General features: G+C 40.3%; 1 protein-coding gene across 1 annotated transcript in view; it reads right to left on the minus strand.

The window, feature by feature from the left end:
* The window catches only part of CADPS (Ca++-dependent secretion activator), a 755,300-nt gene that overhangs the window by 580,997 nt on the left and 160,179 nt on the right, over positions 1-14,124 (minus strand). Inside the window, exon 3 of the mRNA XM_006862100.1 lies at positions 10,156-10,269. Coding sequence (XP_006862162.1) covers positions 10,156-10,269 — 114 coding nt within the window. The remainder of the gene's footprint in view (positions 1-10,155; positions 10,270-14,124) is intronic.

The following is a 14,124-nucleotide window of genomic DNA, read 5'->3' on the forward strand; positions in this document are numbered from 1 at the left end:
CATTGGTTTTGCAGAATTCTATCATGCATTCTCCAGCATCATTTCTATCACCAAGGCCATATTTTCTAACTACTGATACTTCCTCTTTGCTCCCAACCTTTGCATTCCAATCACCAATAATGATCAATACATATTCATTGCATGTTTGATTGATTTCAGAATAGTAAATATTATTATTGTTAGATTCAAAATGACTAATACCAGGCCATTTCAATTCACTACCACCTAGGATACTGATTTTTAAGCATTTCATTTCATTTTTGGCAGCTTCCAATTTCCTAGATTCATACTGTATACATTCCATGTTTTGAATCTTAATGGATATTTACAGCTGTTTCTCCTCATTTAACATTGTGCCCCATGAACAAATGAAGGTCCCAAAATCTCTACTTCATTTGCGTCATGGTCAACTCTACTTTGAGGAAGCAATTCTTCCCAAGTTATGGTTTGAGTATCTTACAACCTGAGGGGCTCATCTTCTGGTACTATATCTGACAATGGTGGTGGTAACTGTAGTGTGTCGTGGAGTCAGCTCCAACTCATAGCGACCCTATATAGGGTTTCCAATACTCTAGTGCTATTTATCATGTTTCAATATTCAATTTCCTGGTGGTATCTGACAGTGTTTTGCTGCTATGTATAATGCTTTCAGTGGCTAAACATTCAGAAGTAGTCCATATTTCCTTCTTTCTGCTCTGTCTTAGTATGGAAGTTCAGCTGAAACCTGTCCACCGTGGGCCATCCTCCTGGTAGTTAAAATGCTGATGGCATAGCTTCCATTACCACAGCAACACATTAGCCACCACAGTATGTCAAGTTACAGACAAACGGTAGATGTGGGTCTAGAGCTAAAAAAGAAAACCAAAAAACCACAGTTTTGAGGCAAATGAAAGTGTCTAAACTTGATGCATACCATGTGAGAAGAGCTACAAACCATGACTCCAGGCCAGCTCTCCTTCTGATTTGCAGTGTGACCTTGGTCAAGTCACCACCTGGAATCTCTGATTCTCCAGTCATTTACCTGTATGCGGAAATATTGAACTAGAAACTTCTAGAGTTGTTCTTCAAGCTTTGATGCTCACATTGTACTTCATGCACCCACCCACTCTTTCTTTGGGTACTCCTTAGATTGAAGGTACTGTTTGAGGCATCAGGTGCCAAGGAGAGAGGTGATCAAAGCAGAATGAGACCTAGACCTTAAGAGCTCAGATGCCACTCTAACTGTCCCAAACAAATATGATTGCAATCTAGGATAAGTGCTGTTATTGTTGTTGCTATGGGCTGTCCAGTTAATTCCAACTCTTAGTAACCCTGTGTAGGGTTTCCGAGTAGTGGCTAGTGAGTTTAAAGTGCCGGCCTTGTGGTTCAAACTGACCTTGTGGTCCAGTACTTATCCTACAGCACTGCCCCAGGATTCCAGGGTAAGTGCTAACCAGGCAAAATACTGGGGGCTGTGAGGGCAGCTTGAGAAGACAAAGTGAAGTATTATAGTGAAAAGTGCAAAAACCTGCAGGTAGAAACCAAAAGGGAATCACACTCTCAGCATTTCTCAAGCTGAAAGAAGAGAAGGAAAACTCAAGCTTTGACTTTTAATACTGAAGGATTCTCTGGCCAATACATTGAATGATGCCAAAAGCATCAATAGAAGGTAGAGGGTATATTCAGAGTCACTATATCAAAAAGAAATGGTCAATATTCAATTATTTCAAGAAGCAGCATATGATCAAGAACCAGTGGTCGTGAAGGAAGAAGACCAAGCCATACTGAAGGGACTGTTGAAAAACAAGACTCCAGGGATTAATGGAATGCAAATAGAAATCTTCCAGCAAACCGATGCAGTATTGGAGGTACCCACTCATCTATGTCAAGAAATTTGGAAGGCCTGGCCAACCATTTGGAAGAGTTCCATTTCTGTGCCCAATCAAAGAGAGGTGATGCAACTGAATGTAGAAGCCATCAAACAATATCATTAATATTACATGCAAGTAAAATTTTGCTGAATATAATTTAAAAATGGCTACAATAGTACATGCACAGGGAACTGCCAGAAACTTAAGCAGGATTCAGAAGAGGATGTAAAACTAGAACTAAGGACATCATTGCTGAAGTCAGACTGGATTTTGGCTGAAAGCAGATAAGATGTGTACTTGTGCCTTATTGACTATGCAAAGACTTATGACTGTGTGGATCACAACAAGCTATGGGTAACTTTGCAAAGAATGAGGAACCTGTACATAGACACAGAGGCAGTTGTTTGAACAGAACAAGGGAATAATGAATGGTTTCAAATCAGTAAATATCTGCAGCAGGACTATATTCTTTCACCATATTTATTCTATCTATGTGCTGAGCAAACAATCTGAAAAGATGGATTATATTAAGAAGAGCATGGCATTAGGATTGGAGGAAGACTAATTAAAACCTTGTGATATTCATATGATACAACCTTGCTTGCTAAAAGTAAAGAGGACTTACAATACTTACTGATGAAGATCAAAGACCACAACCTTCAATATGTATTGTACCTGAATGTAAAGAAAACAAAAATCCTCATACCAGGACCAATTAATAACATCATGATAAATGAAGAAAAGATTGAAGTTATCAAAAACTTCATTTTGCTGAGATCTAAAATCAATACTCATGGAAACAGCAGTCAAGAAATCAATCTCATACTCCTCTGCCAAATTTCTAAAGAGGTCTTGTGCCGCAGATTTAAAGATTTATAGAGCAAATACATCAGTTTTAGGACTAAGGTGCACCTGAAAAAAGCCAAGGTATTTTCAATCACCTCATGCATGAAAAGTTGAACAATGAATACAAAAGACTGTAGAAAAATTAATGCATTTGAGCTACGGTCTTGGAGAAAAATATTGAAAGTGTCACAAACTGCCATAAGAACATAGGCATCTGTGTTAGAAGACACGCAGCTCGAATGTTCTTTAGAAACAAAGATGGAGAGATTTTGTCTCTCATACTTTGGACATATGATCCTCCTGAACTATCTCTCCTGAGGGGCCAGTCCCTGAAGGACATCATATTTGGTAAAAATGGAGGGTCAGCAAAAAAAGACCCCCAAGGACATGGATTGGCATAGTAGCAATGGTCTCAAGTGTGACAACAAATGGGAGGATGGTGCAGAACTGGGCAGTATTTTGTTCTGTTGTATATAGAGTCACTATGAGTCTGAACTGATTTGATGACACCCTATAGTCAGGAATGTATTCGAGTTTGTGCTCAGGAAAGAATGCCTGAACAAAAACCTTTGAGTCAATATAGGTAATTTGGAAAGTTGATGAGAATGTGAAAGAATATTTCATAGAGAAGGTGCAATACAAGTAAAGACCCTGAATGCCCGAGGACATCAGAATGACCCAGTGTGGCAAGGCACTGAGGGGCAGGGGGAGTGAATGATGTAAGATGGGCAGGAAGCAGCTAGATGGTCAAGAACAGGGGAGTCACATTAAGGGTGCTGATCTTCATTTTAAGGCCGCATGGAAGCCATTGAAAATGTTAATCTGAAAAATGGCACAATCAAATTTGTATTCTTTGCCTTCACAGTGGAGAACTGACCTGAAGGGGGTTAAGAGACCACATGGTAAGTTGGAAGGCACTTGCTGGTATACAGGTGGATAATCATGGTGGTGGAGATGGAAACGGGTTAACTCTTTGTTGCTTTGCTGTCAGCTCTAATGAGCATCTGAGAGAGACAACTTGAAAACATTGAATTGATGATGCAATCATGCTCCTCTTCCCATTCGCCCACATCAGTCTCCCACAGACTTGGGGTAGGTCCCATGGTAAGCGCTTACCACCATATTCCTTTCCCCCAAAGTCTTTCCACAATCAGCAATTGACATTTGTTTTTTACTGTTTAGTTAACCAGTATAACCAAGAATAGATATAAATACCAAGAAGTCAGGGATTGTAGCTGCTTCTGTTTATTCCTTCTTCCTAGTACTATGTGCTTGGCATCATGCTTGGCACATAGTTGATGCTCAGTAAACATATGTTGAATGATGAAATGAACAAAACAAAACCAACTCCTTTGGCAGAGAGATCCAGTTGAGTGAGACTATGTTAGGATGTGGACAAGAAGCAAAGGGGACACCAGCAGGCATAATATACTGGACTCCAGAAATGCTTAACTTTGGCTAGATTTTCTGTGGAGTCTAATAATGAGGTTAGAAATGAGGACAGTGGCTCACTGGACACCCAGCTGGGAACAGCATCTGCTTTGCATAGTGCATAGTCCCTACCTTCGTACACAGTATCCACTTAATATATAGTTGTTGAACCACTAGATGGATGACCTTAGACAACTCACTTAAACTTTTCACCTTCACTTAACTTCACTGTCACCTAAGGTAAATCTAGCAGCCTTCGTTGACAAGGACCAAACTGAGAGGACTTTGAAACATGGAGAGCACATCTGTCCACAGGTAATATATGACTACCAGGCCCCAGCAAGAGGGGAGATGGGTAGAGTATCAACATGGTGAAAGATAGAGACTGGGGAGAAATCAAAGATAAAGTGCCAAAAGGAGGCAAGACAGTCATGGGGAGAGAAGGTAGCAGCAGGAAAGTCATTTTCCAGGTACATCATTTGTCTTGACTTCTCAGTGTGTCACAGACAAAATAAAGCCTGGACCAACTCTGTCCTGTAATGAACACAGTCACTAAGTATTGATGTGTTTGTGCATGTCTAAAACAACCCTTGGAACTCATTTATGCTAGGAACTTTTCTTGTGTGTGGGTGGGGGTAGGGCGGGTGGTGGGGTAGGAATTGGCTGTCGAAAGATTCTTCAATCCCAGGCATAGTTCTATGTGGGCACCTCTATAAATCCTCCCACAGTCCTCTGCCAACTTCAAGACAGGTCATAATGGGAGATGGAAGATAAATAAATAAATATGGGCTTGTGAAAGGCAGTCAATTCAGTCACTCGACCTCATCCATCAGTCCTTCCCTCCCTCCATCACTGGAGCCAAGCAACCTCAAGGTTGTTTTAGAAGCAGGAAAACACATCAGTGCTTAGCAGCTGCCCTTTACACAGGGAGACCGGTCCAGCCCCCACTTCCTTTCTGACAGGCTGAGAAGACAAGATAGATTCTTTCCTGTTCTACAAAGCTTACCATTCTAGCATAAATAAGAAAATATCTAGATACTAGAGTAAATAAAAATTTTGTACAAATCTGGTTGCTATTAATAATTGGTACTTAAATAATGGGGAGGCTGGATAGGTGCACAGGCTCAGGTACCAGGCCATTTGGGTTAAGGTTCCAGCTCTAAAGAGCTCTGGTAGCACAGTGGTTATGGGTCAGGGTCAGCAGTTCGAAACTACCAGCCGTTCCACAGGAGAAAGATGAGGCTTTCAGTTCCCATAAAGATTTATGCCTCAGAAACCCTGTGCAGGGTTGCTGTGAGTGGGAACCAAACACCACAGCACACCACCACCACCAGCATTTGCTAGTTATTTAAGCTTTCTTGGCTTCGGTTTGCTCACCTTTAAGATAAGGATAATAACCTTATAGGATCTGGGTGAGATTCAGTGAGATAATGCATGTCAATTGATTAGCAGGATGTCTCCTTCCAGCAGGATCTGAGAGAGGAAAGGATTTAGGAAACAAGTCCATCAGTCTCTGTTCCCTTTGCTCCAATACCAAGACCAGCACGTCAAAGGACCCAGATTAATCAGGTGATGTAGACATGAGGAAAAGGGTTAAGAGGGCTCATATTTTAGACATTTGTCTAAAGAGACTTGATTGTTAGAAAAGGTGTGGGGAGAGATGGGTGGGCTCTCTGGTGTCACAGGAACATGGGTATGGGGACAGCATGGAACTCCAGGGCATCCATCTGAGCCCCAGTCATCAAAGCTCTAATTCAAAGGATTAAAGGATTAATCTGATGCTCTGCTCCATTTGCTCTGACAATCAGGGCCACTAAGAAAAGATCAAATAAACCTTCAGGCTCTCAAGGCTATAGGGAAGCTTGATCTCCCTTCATCCCACCCCCGCCAGGATCCAGGCCTCATCAACTTGCGGCTAATGCTTGCTGGCTTTCTTCAGGTTGGATAGGATGCACATGGGTTGTAAATAACAGTGCCTTACTCTCTTTTTTTTTTGTTTAATTGTTCTTTACCACTCTGACATGTTGACAAACCAATATTACCTAAGTTAAACAAGGCTAATGCCTACAACAGTCTTTTTGCACTGCAGTAATCTCAGAACTTTGGGGAAAAAAAGATGACCTATTTCTTTTCTAAAAATTATTGCCAATGATAACCTAGGATCTAAAGATGCGGTATGGAGGGATGGAGTGTGCGCATGGTTGGGCACAAAGCCTGTGTGTATGTGAGAGAGAGGAAGGTAGATGATGGAAGGAGGAAATCGGTTGTTTTTGCTCGCTGAGTATACATTCCTATTTGTTGTGTAAAATAAATGAGTAAATAAATTAAACCAAAAATAAACCCCACTACTGTCCTGATCGGCAGTGTCTCGTTCTGCTGTGCATAAGGTTGCTATGAGTTGGTACCAACTCAATGGCACCTAACAACAACAACAACAACAACAACAAAGCATCCTAGTATGGCGCTGTGGGCTAATGTGCTGGACTGCAAAGCCACTTTGAACCACAAGGTCCGCAGTTCAAGCTCACCAGCTGCTCCTCGGAAACCCTATGCAGGTTGGAACCTACTGGATGGCACTTAACAACAGCAACAACCATTGACTCAATTCCAAACCCATGGTGACGCTACAGGACAGAGGAGAACCGCCTCAGAGGGTTTCCAAGACTGTGAATCTTTACAAAAGCGGCTTGCTGCATCTTCCTCCCATGGTGAAGCTGGTAGGTTTGAAACCAACAGATCTTTCAGTTAGCAGTGGCATGCTTTAGCCAGTGAGTCACCACGGCTCCTGTGTTCTGTAAATAATTTTTACTTTCTCATTGGGAATTATGATACTTTCAATGTGAATGGTTCAAGTGAGGCTGACTCAAGTGGCCTTTTGTGGGACTCTCAGCAAGGAGGTATTCTCTTTGTTCTTGGAGTTGCTAAACTGGTAGGACATGAAACAGATCTACTTGTATTCACACAGAACCTACCCAAGAATGAAACCAACATAGGAGCTGAGATGTAGGGGAAAGACACGCCTGCTGGCTTCTGTGGAGTCTTTGGATCCACACTTGAAGCCATGCCTACTCAAGACTTCTAATTTATTTGATCAAATAATTATCCCTTTTTGGCCAGTCCTAACTAGGTGTCTGTCACCTGAAAAGTGTCCTGGCCCAAGAGAGATGCTGTCAGGGAAGCAGTGGATTCCAGAGTAGAAGGAATATTCCAGGAAGGAAGGAATATTCACTTCTCTCCCTCCCACCAGTAAAGGGAGTAAAGAGAAATGTGGGCGAAGACAAAGGAACCTCTCTCAAGTGTTAAGCCTGATCCCTTGATTACAGACTCTTGCTTTACAGGATTACACTTCCTTGAAGAAGTCAATCTCAAGACTTCTGAAGCTTTATTAACTAGTAGGTATTTAGATTAATACCCCATATTATTTAGTATGTTGTAAAAAATCCTAACAGTAAATATTCAGCAATTTCTCCACGCCTGCATTTTCACCAGACTACAGAGAAGCTCTATAAAATAAACTAGCCACTATGAGGAAAACGTGAGTCTCTCACTTGACACCCACTTTCACCAAGTCTAATATGACTCATAATCACCTGACAGAACCGAGTCTAACTGGCCCCTGGGTTTCCAAAGCTGAACATTTTTATAGAAGCAGACTGCCACTTCTTTTTCCCACCAAACGCCTGGTGGGTTTGAACTGGGGACCTCTCAATTAGAAGATATACTGGTGATTTCCAGAGACTCATTAGCACATTGATGATGATCCATTTTCTAATTTAATTAGACAGAAATGGCACTTTCTTTTAATTTACTTCATTAGTCAAATGAGCTTTCTAATTAAGATTTACAGTCTACAAATGTATAAACTCTCGTGAATGGTTCTAAACATGGAGAATTATTTAAAAAGGTCTTCCTGGTCTGACAAGGGTTCTCTCATTACTCCCCTACTGGCTTGAGAAGTTGAAAAAAGAGTGAGGGAGGAGGGACTAATTGAATTCCCTGGCAGCAACTGAACAGAATCTTCAGCTCAATATTTTCAAGTTATTAACAGCCATACATCAGTTACTCTCAATTTGGTCTCCACTCTCCATTCTAGTCAACCAAAAAATTGACTCACATCAGATTAGGCAGCATGTTCAAAGCTCAATGGCAAAATAAAATTACTAAAACGTTTAAATTTGAACAAAATTCTACACCAGATCCATATGGAAATGTCATGAAGATGTGTAAGATGAGTATGTAGTTAGATCCAGCAAACATCATACAGACAAATGTTCCTTCATATTATATATTAATTAACCAACTAATCAATAATATTTTTATAAGTTCATGGACATATATAACTGCAATCTAGCTTCACTCTCTCCATGAAAGAAGTCAGGTGGCAGGAGGGAAGGCGTTTTACTGAATCAGGATTTCTCCATCAAGGCTAACATTTGCTACTAATGTTTTTAAAGCACTTATTATGGACGGGGTAGTCCAATGCTTACAGTACCTGCAAAGCAGAATCACCACAATGTTTATTTTGAAACAATATGCTCTCCAATAATTAAAAAGAAAGAAGGACTCCCATGGGTGGGTGGGTGAGAATCAGATTTTATTGAATCTTCTTATACGTATTTTAAATTTTATTATTTTTCTTAGTGTCTTGAATTGCATATGGCAGGATGCCATAAGCTTTTCAGAGCTCAAGATTGGTATCTAATGATTTTAATCTGGTCTTGACAATGGATAATATATTAGGATAATATAGTAGCAATTGGGACTCTTAATTAAAATAAAATACAGGGAATTTATTTTAAGCTTTGATATATATATATATATATATATAAGCTTAAAATAAGGTAAAATGCCTTTTAAGGGCCAAATAATCATCTGAGCAAAAGAAAAAAATCAAACCAAACTATAGGAAATGAAGTTGGAATGAGAAAACATGCATGTCAGGAAAATAGGACCAACAGAAAGGTTTGGCATATCCATTTAATTACTGATGTACAAAGAATAGCCAATAGTCCCCAAGCCAAACGTGGCCAGGTGTGCACATTAAGAAAGAATACTTATAAATTTAAAAGTACTTGTAGAATTGCAAATCCACCTTCTTGATAAATAAACCTCTGAGCTCTAGCAGTGATAAGTTTTCTGTGTTATAGACTTCAGACATAGTGTCTCCCTTGCAGATTTTCTTTAGGGACTGTAAGAGGAGGTTTCAAAAAATTAAGGCAAAATTCTTTTATCTTGCAATTCTATTTTTCCATGAACTGTTGGATGCTTTCTCATACGACACTTTGAACAGTGTTGTATGGTCCAGAAAGCAAGCCATAGGACCGCTTTAATAGAAAGAACAAGGGAGCTAGTTAAGACACCATTTGGGGGAGGTGGGAACATCCTCTGGAAAGGTTATATTGTTGCTGTTGTTAAGTGCTGGCAAGTTGATCCCAGCTCACAGCAACCTTCTAGATCATTTCTGAGGAGCCACTGGTGGGTTGGAACCACTGACTTTGCAGTTAGTAGTCCAGTGCTTATCCTACAGCACCACACTAGGAAAGTCTATGTTGTTGTTGTTGTTAGGTGCTGTTGAGTTGGTTCCCACCCATAGCAACCCTGTATAGGGTTTCCAAGGAACAACTGTTGGGCTTGAACCTCCGACCTTGTGGTTCAACCCGACTTAGCAGTCCAACAATAAGTAGTGAGAATATGCTCCAGGCTCCATTCAAGTCTTTGCTTGTAGCATTTTAACAGGTGTGTGGCCCTAAGGCAGTGACTTAACTTCTCTCAGTCATACTAGTCTTATGGGAATAACAGCAAGACTTCAATCATAAGGTTATTGTATTAAAAAATCACTTGATAAAGATTCGTTTCTATTAACAGGTTTTCCCCCAAATAAAATACTGATTTCCTTAAAACTGCTTTGGTTATTTTCCAAGGCAGTCCAACCCTTTTGCTTCAGTTATTGCTCCCTTTGTCCACCAGCTCAGAATTCTGGGAGCATGGGCTTGGCAATGTTGCATTCTTCAGTATGGTTAAGTCTTACCTCATAGTAACTCTGGACAGCATTCATGAAGGCTTCGTCGGCCACGATTTGGGTTTCTCCATTGAGGAAAGCCTGGAAGCGGTCCTTGACTGTCTGCAGTTGCTGTTTGCTGATCTGTAAGACACAGAACGAGGGAACAGTGAGGACTTATTCGAGACAAGGACCATGACTACTTCACATGGAAGACATACAGCACAGTGGTGTACCAGAGCCAGTGTGGACAGGAATTTTTGTAAGAATTTTGTAAGATGGTTGTTAGCTGTTATTAGAAAGCTTTAAATACAAACTTACAAGTAAAGAACAAAGATAATCAGAGATGGAGGCACACATGAGAATATGCAGAGAGGGAGCAGCTGAGGACTCTGGACTCATGGAAAGAGAGGGACTGGGTACTGGCGGCCAGGAGGCAGACTAGCAAAATGTGCATTTTGGTTGTTTAAATTATTATATATTCCTGAGTGCTTTTGTGTACACCCCCCCCCTCCACATACACACCAAAAAAACAAAAAACAGGGAATGGAAGTAAATACTATTGAATGATGATGCATGGAGGAGATTGTAATCATTGCAATGAAACAATGGTGTAAAGCTGATGTTCTCCCATGTAAACTATTACTCGTTCATAATAATAATAATAATAATAATAATAATAATAAAAAGGAACAAAGGTAATGAAAACTTGAAACTCTGCCTCCTGATGATTTTATCACATTTTACTTTTATTTGTACTCTTGAGCTTATTTCTGTCTACTGCATTTGTGTGTTGGGAATGACATCTATAATATGCTATTGTACACCTCTTCCCAACTCCATTTTCAGTGATGTCTCATTGACAGGCTGAAAATAGCCACGGATAGACTGTTGATACCATTAGCAAATGCTACAAATAAGGGCATGTTTTTTTTTTGTTTGTTTGTTTGTTTTGTTTTGTTTTTGGAGTGGTAGTTGATAAGCATTTAATAGAAACACACACTGCATAAGCCCTCAGGTGGTCTACAGTACCTCTCTAAAGGTATTTTGAAGATAGTAAGAAGTTTTCTAATTTTACTGCTGCTGTTACATTTATGTACGACCACATGATAAATGATATTTAGGTACAGGATACACTTATAAGTTGTGGCATAGATAACCTGGGCATAGGTTATATGCAATCTCCTGTTGTATCAACCCATCCCTGCCTGTCTCTCCTACTCAGGAAAACATTTCTAAAAATTCCGCCTCCATTCTTCTTCCTCTGCCTTTTGCCTGGCCATGTTCTATGGTCTTACCATCTCAGCATGAACAACACTAACTCAAGAAGCCCTTCCCATTTCCTAGCCTAGGGCTTCTTTTCATAAGGTTCTGCAGCACATGCTTTATTTAAACTACTTGCTATTGTTGGTAAGTGCCATCGAATCAGTTCTGACTCATAGTGACTCTGTATAGGGTTTCTAAGGAGCATCTGATGGGTTTGAACTGTCAACCTTGTGGCTCACAGTTCAGTGCTTATCCTACAGTGCCACGCCAGGAGTCCACAGCTACTTTGAAGTTGTGATTCAATTTGTTAAACAATTTGTCTTTTCTTGTGATTTTGTTCAATAGTGTTTTCCCCAAGCCTAGCTTATTAATAATGCATTACACAGGGCAGCTGCTTAGTAAGTGCTTGTTAAATGAAGGAATAAATGAGCTATATGAACTATGCTATCTTAGGATATCCTTAAATACCCAAACCAAGCCCACTGACATAGAGCTGATTTCAACATATTGTGATGCTATAGTTTACAATGGCAGCGCAGTGGTTCTGTACGATAAACACTGGACTACAAAGGACAAGGTCCGCAATTTGAGCCCATAAGCCACCTTGTGGGAGAAAAATGAGGTTTTTTTGCTTCCGCAAAGATCTAAAGCTTTAAAAATCCTCTTCAGTCACTATGAGTCGGAACCAACTTGAAGGCACTTAACAAGAAGCCATAGTGGCAGTGCGGTGGCTCCATACGATAAGCACTTGACTGCGAGCTACAACTTCTGAAGTTCTGGCACGCCAAGCGCTTCATGGGAGAAAAACTGATGCTTTCTACTCCTGCAAAGATTTAAAGCTTCAGGAACCCCACACGAGGTTGCTATGAGTCGGAGTCAACTCGATAGCATTTAACAGGATAGGACATAGGAGAACTACTCCATAGGGTTTCCAATACCATCTCATCTTTCTTCCACAGAGCAACGGATGTGTTTGAACCATCAACCATGTGGTTAGTGGTCCAATACTTGGCCCACTGTACTACCAGGGATTCTTATCCTTAAATAAAGCCTAATTCAGACAGAAAAAGTCAGCTAACAACTGCGCCATATTCTCGGTGATGGCCAAGAACAAAAGGCTTTTTTGAAACAAGACCAAATTTACATAAATAAATGCTCTCTTATCCTCAGTGTCTTCACCTGATAAACAGTGATCGTTCGAACTACCCACTGCCTTAGGAGGGTGTAATGGTTAATTTCATATGTCACCTTGGTTAGGTTAGGGTTCTCAGTGTTTGGCCAAACACTAAACTAATTGCTATTCTATAATGTAATCTAATAAATCAATTCTTTATGGCCAGATTAGGGTGTAGGGTAGATCCTAAATCTAATTCGTTTTGAGTCATAAGAAGACTAGAATAGACACAGGAAACACACATATATGAGGGTGGACATAATCCATGTGAGGCGGAGCATCGTGGAACCCAGGAAGGCCCAGGGACTACTGTAAAGGAGGGATTCAACCGTGAAAAAATAAATATCTGCTCATTAAAGCTACGTTCTTGTAGTATTTGTGTTACACTAGTACTAGGTAGGAGCCCTGGTGTAGTGCTGTGGGATAAAGCACTGGACTGCAAGGTATATTGGAACCACAAGGTCAGTGATTAAAACTCACCAGCGTCTCCTCAAAAATCCTATATAGGGTCGCTATGAGTTGGACCTAACTCCATGGCACTTAACTACAACAACAATATTAAGTAGGAGTCCTGGTATGGCACTGTGTAGGATAAACACTGGGCCACAAAGTCCGTTTGAACCACAAGGTTAGTGATTCTAATTCACCAGCTGCTCCTCAAAAACCCTGTTATACATGGTCAGGTGACTATGAGTCAAAACCAACTTAATGGCACAATAACAACAAAGTACTAGGGAACCAACACAATTGATTATGGTTATTCAATGGCATGATCTTTATTATTATTATTATTATTATAAGTTTCCATATAAATTTAAAGTGCTTTTGTAGTTAGAATTGATATAAGTCTTACTATAAAAAATAAAGTTTACAGATACAGGAGTCTCATGCCAGTGTTGGCTTTTGACTCAATCAAGAAAACACCACCACAGTACAGAGTTTTGAGAATAGACATCAATAAGGACTTGAGTACTTATGTTAATTTTTACGACTTTGGGTGAAGTGGGAAAATAAGAGAGTAGAGACAGATATCAGAGAGATGATTTTTACTGGATTCCTATTTGTTATGTTCCAGAGTACCACAGTCAGTGCTAGCTGCATGGGTACATTAAACTTTCCTAGTTACTTTTGTTTTTCTTAAGTGTCATCCAGCGGTTCTGACTCATACCAATCCTCTCTAGGGTTTCTGCAAATCCTGGTGTGGTGCTGTAGGAAAAGCACTGGACCACAAGGTTAGTTTGAACCACAAGGTCATTAGTTCAAACCCACCAATTGCTCATTGGAAACCCTATACAGGGTTGCTATAAATCAGAACCAATTCCACAGCACTTAACAACAACATAGGGTTTTCGAGGCGCAGTTGTGGGGTTTGAACCACCGATCTTGCTATATAGATCCTTAGCCTATACTGCCAGAAGGACTTCTAGTAGTCTAGTAGTCACACGCACACAGCTGAGATGAATCTTAACAGCCCTCATTCAACATAACACAGTACATCCAAACTATTACCAACTCAACATGTAATACTTATTAAGAAATACTGATGAGCTATTTTAAAT

Source organism: Chrysochloris asiatica, unplaced genomic scaffold (assembly GCF_000296735.1).
Source record: "Chrysochloris asiatica unplaced genomic scaffold, ChrAsi1.0 scaffold00046, whole genome shotgun sequence".
Lineage (NCBI taxonomy): Eukaryota > Metazoa > Chordata > Mammalia > Afrosoricida > Chrysochloridae > Chrysochloris > Chrysochloris asiatica.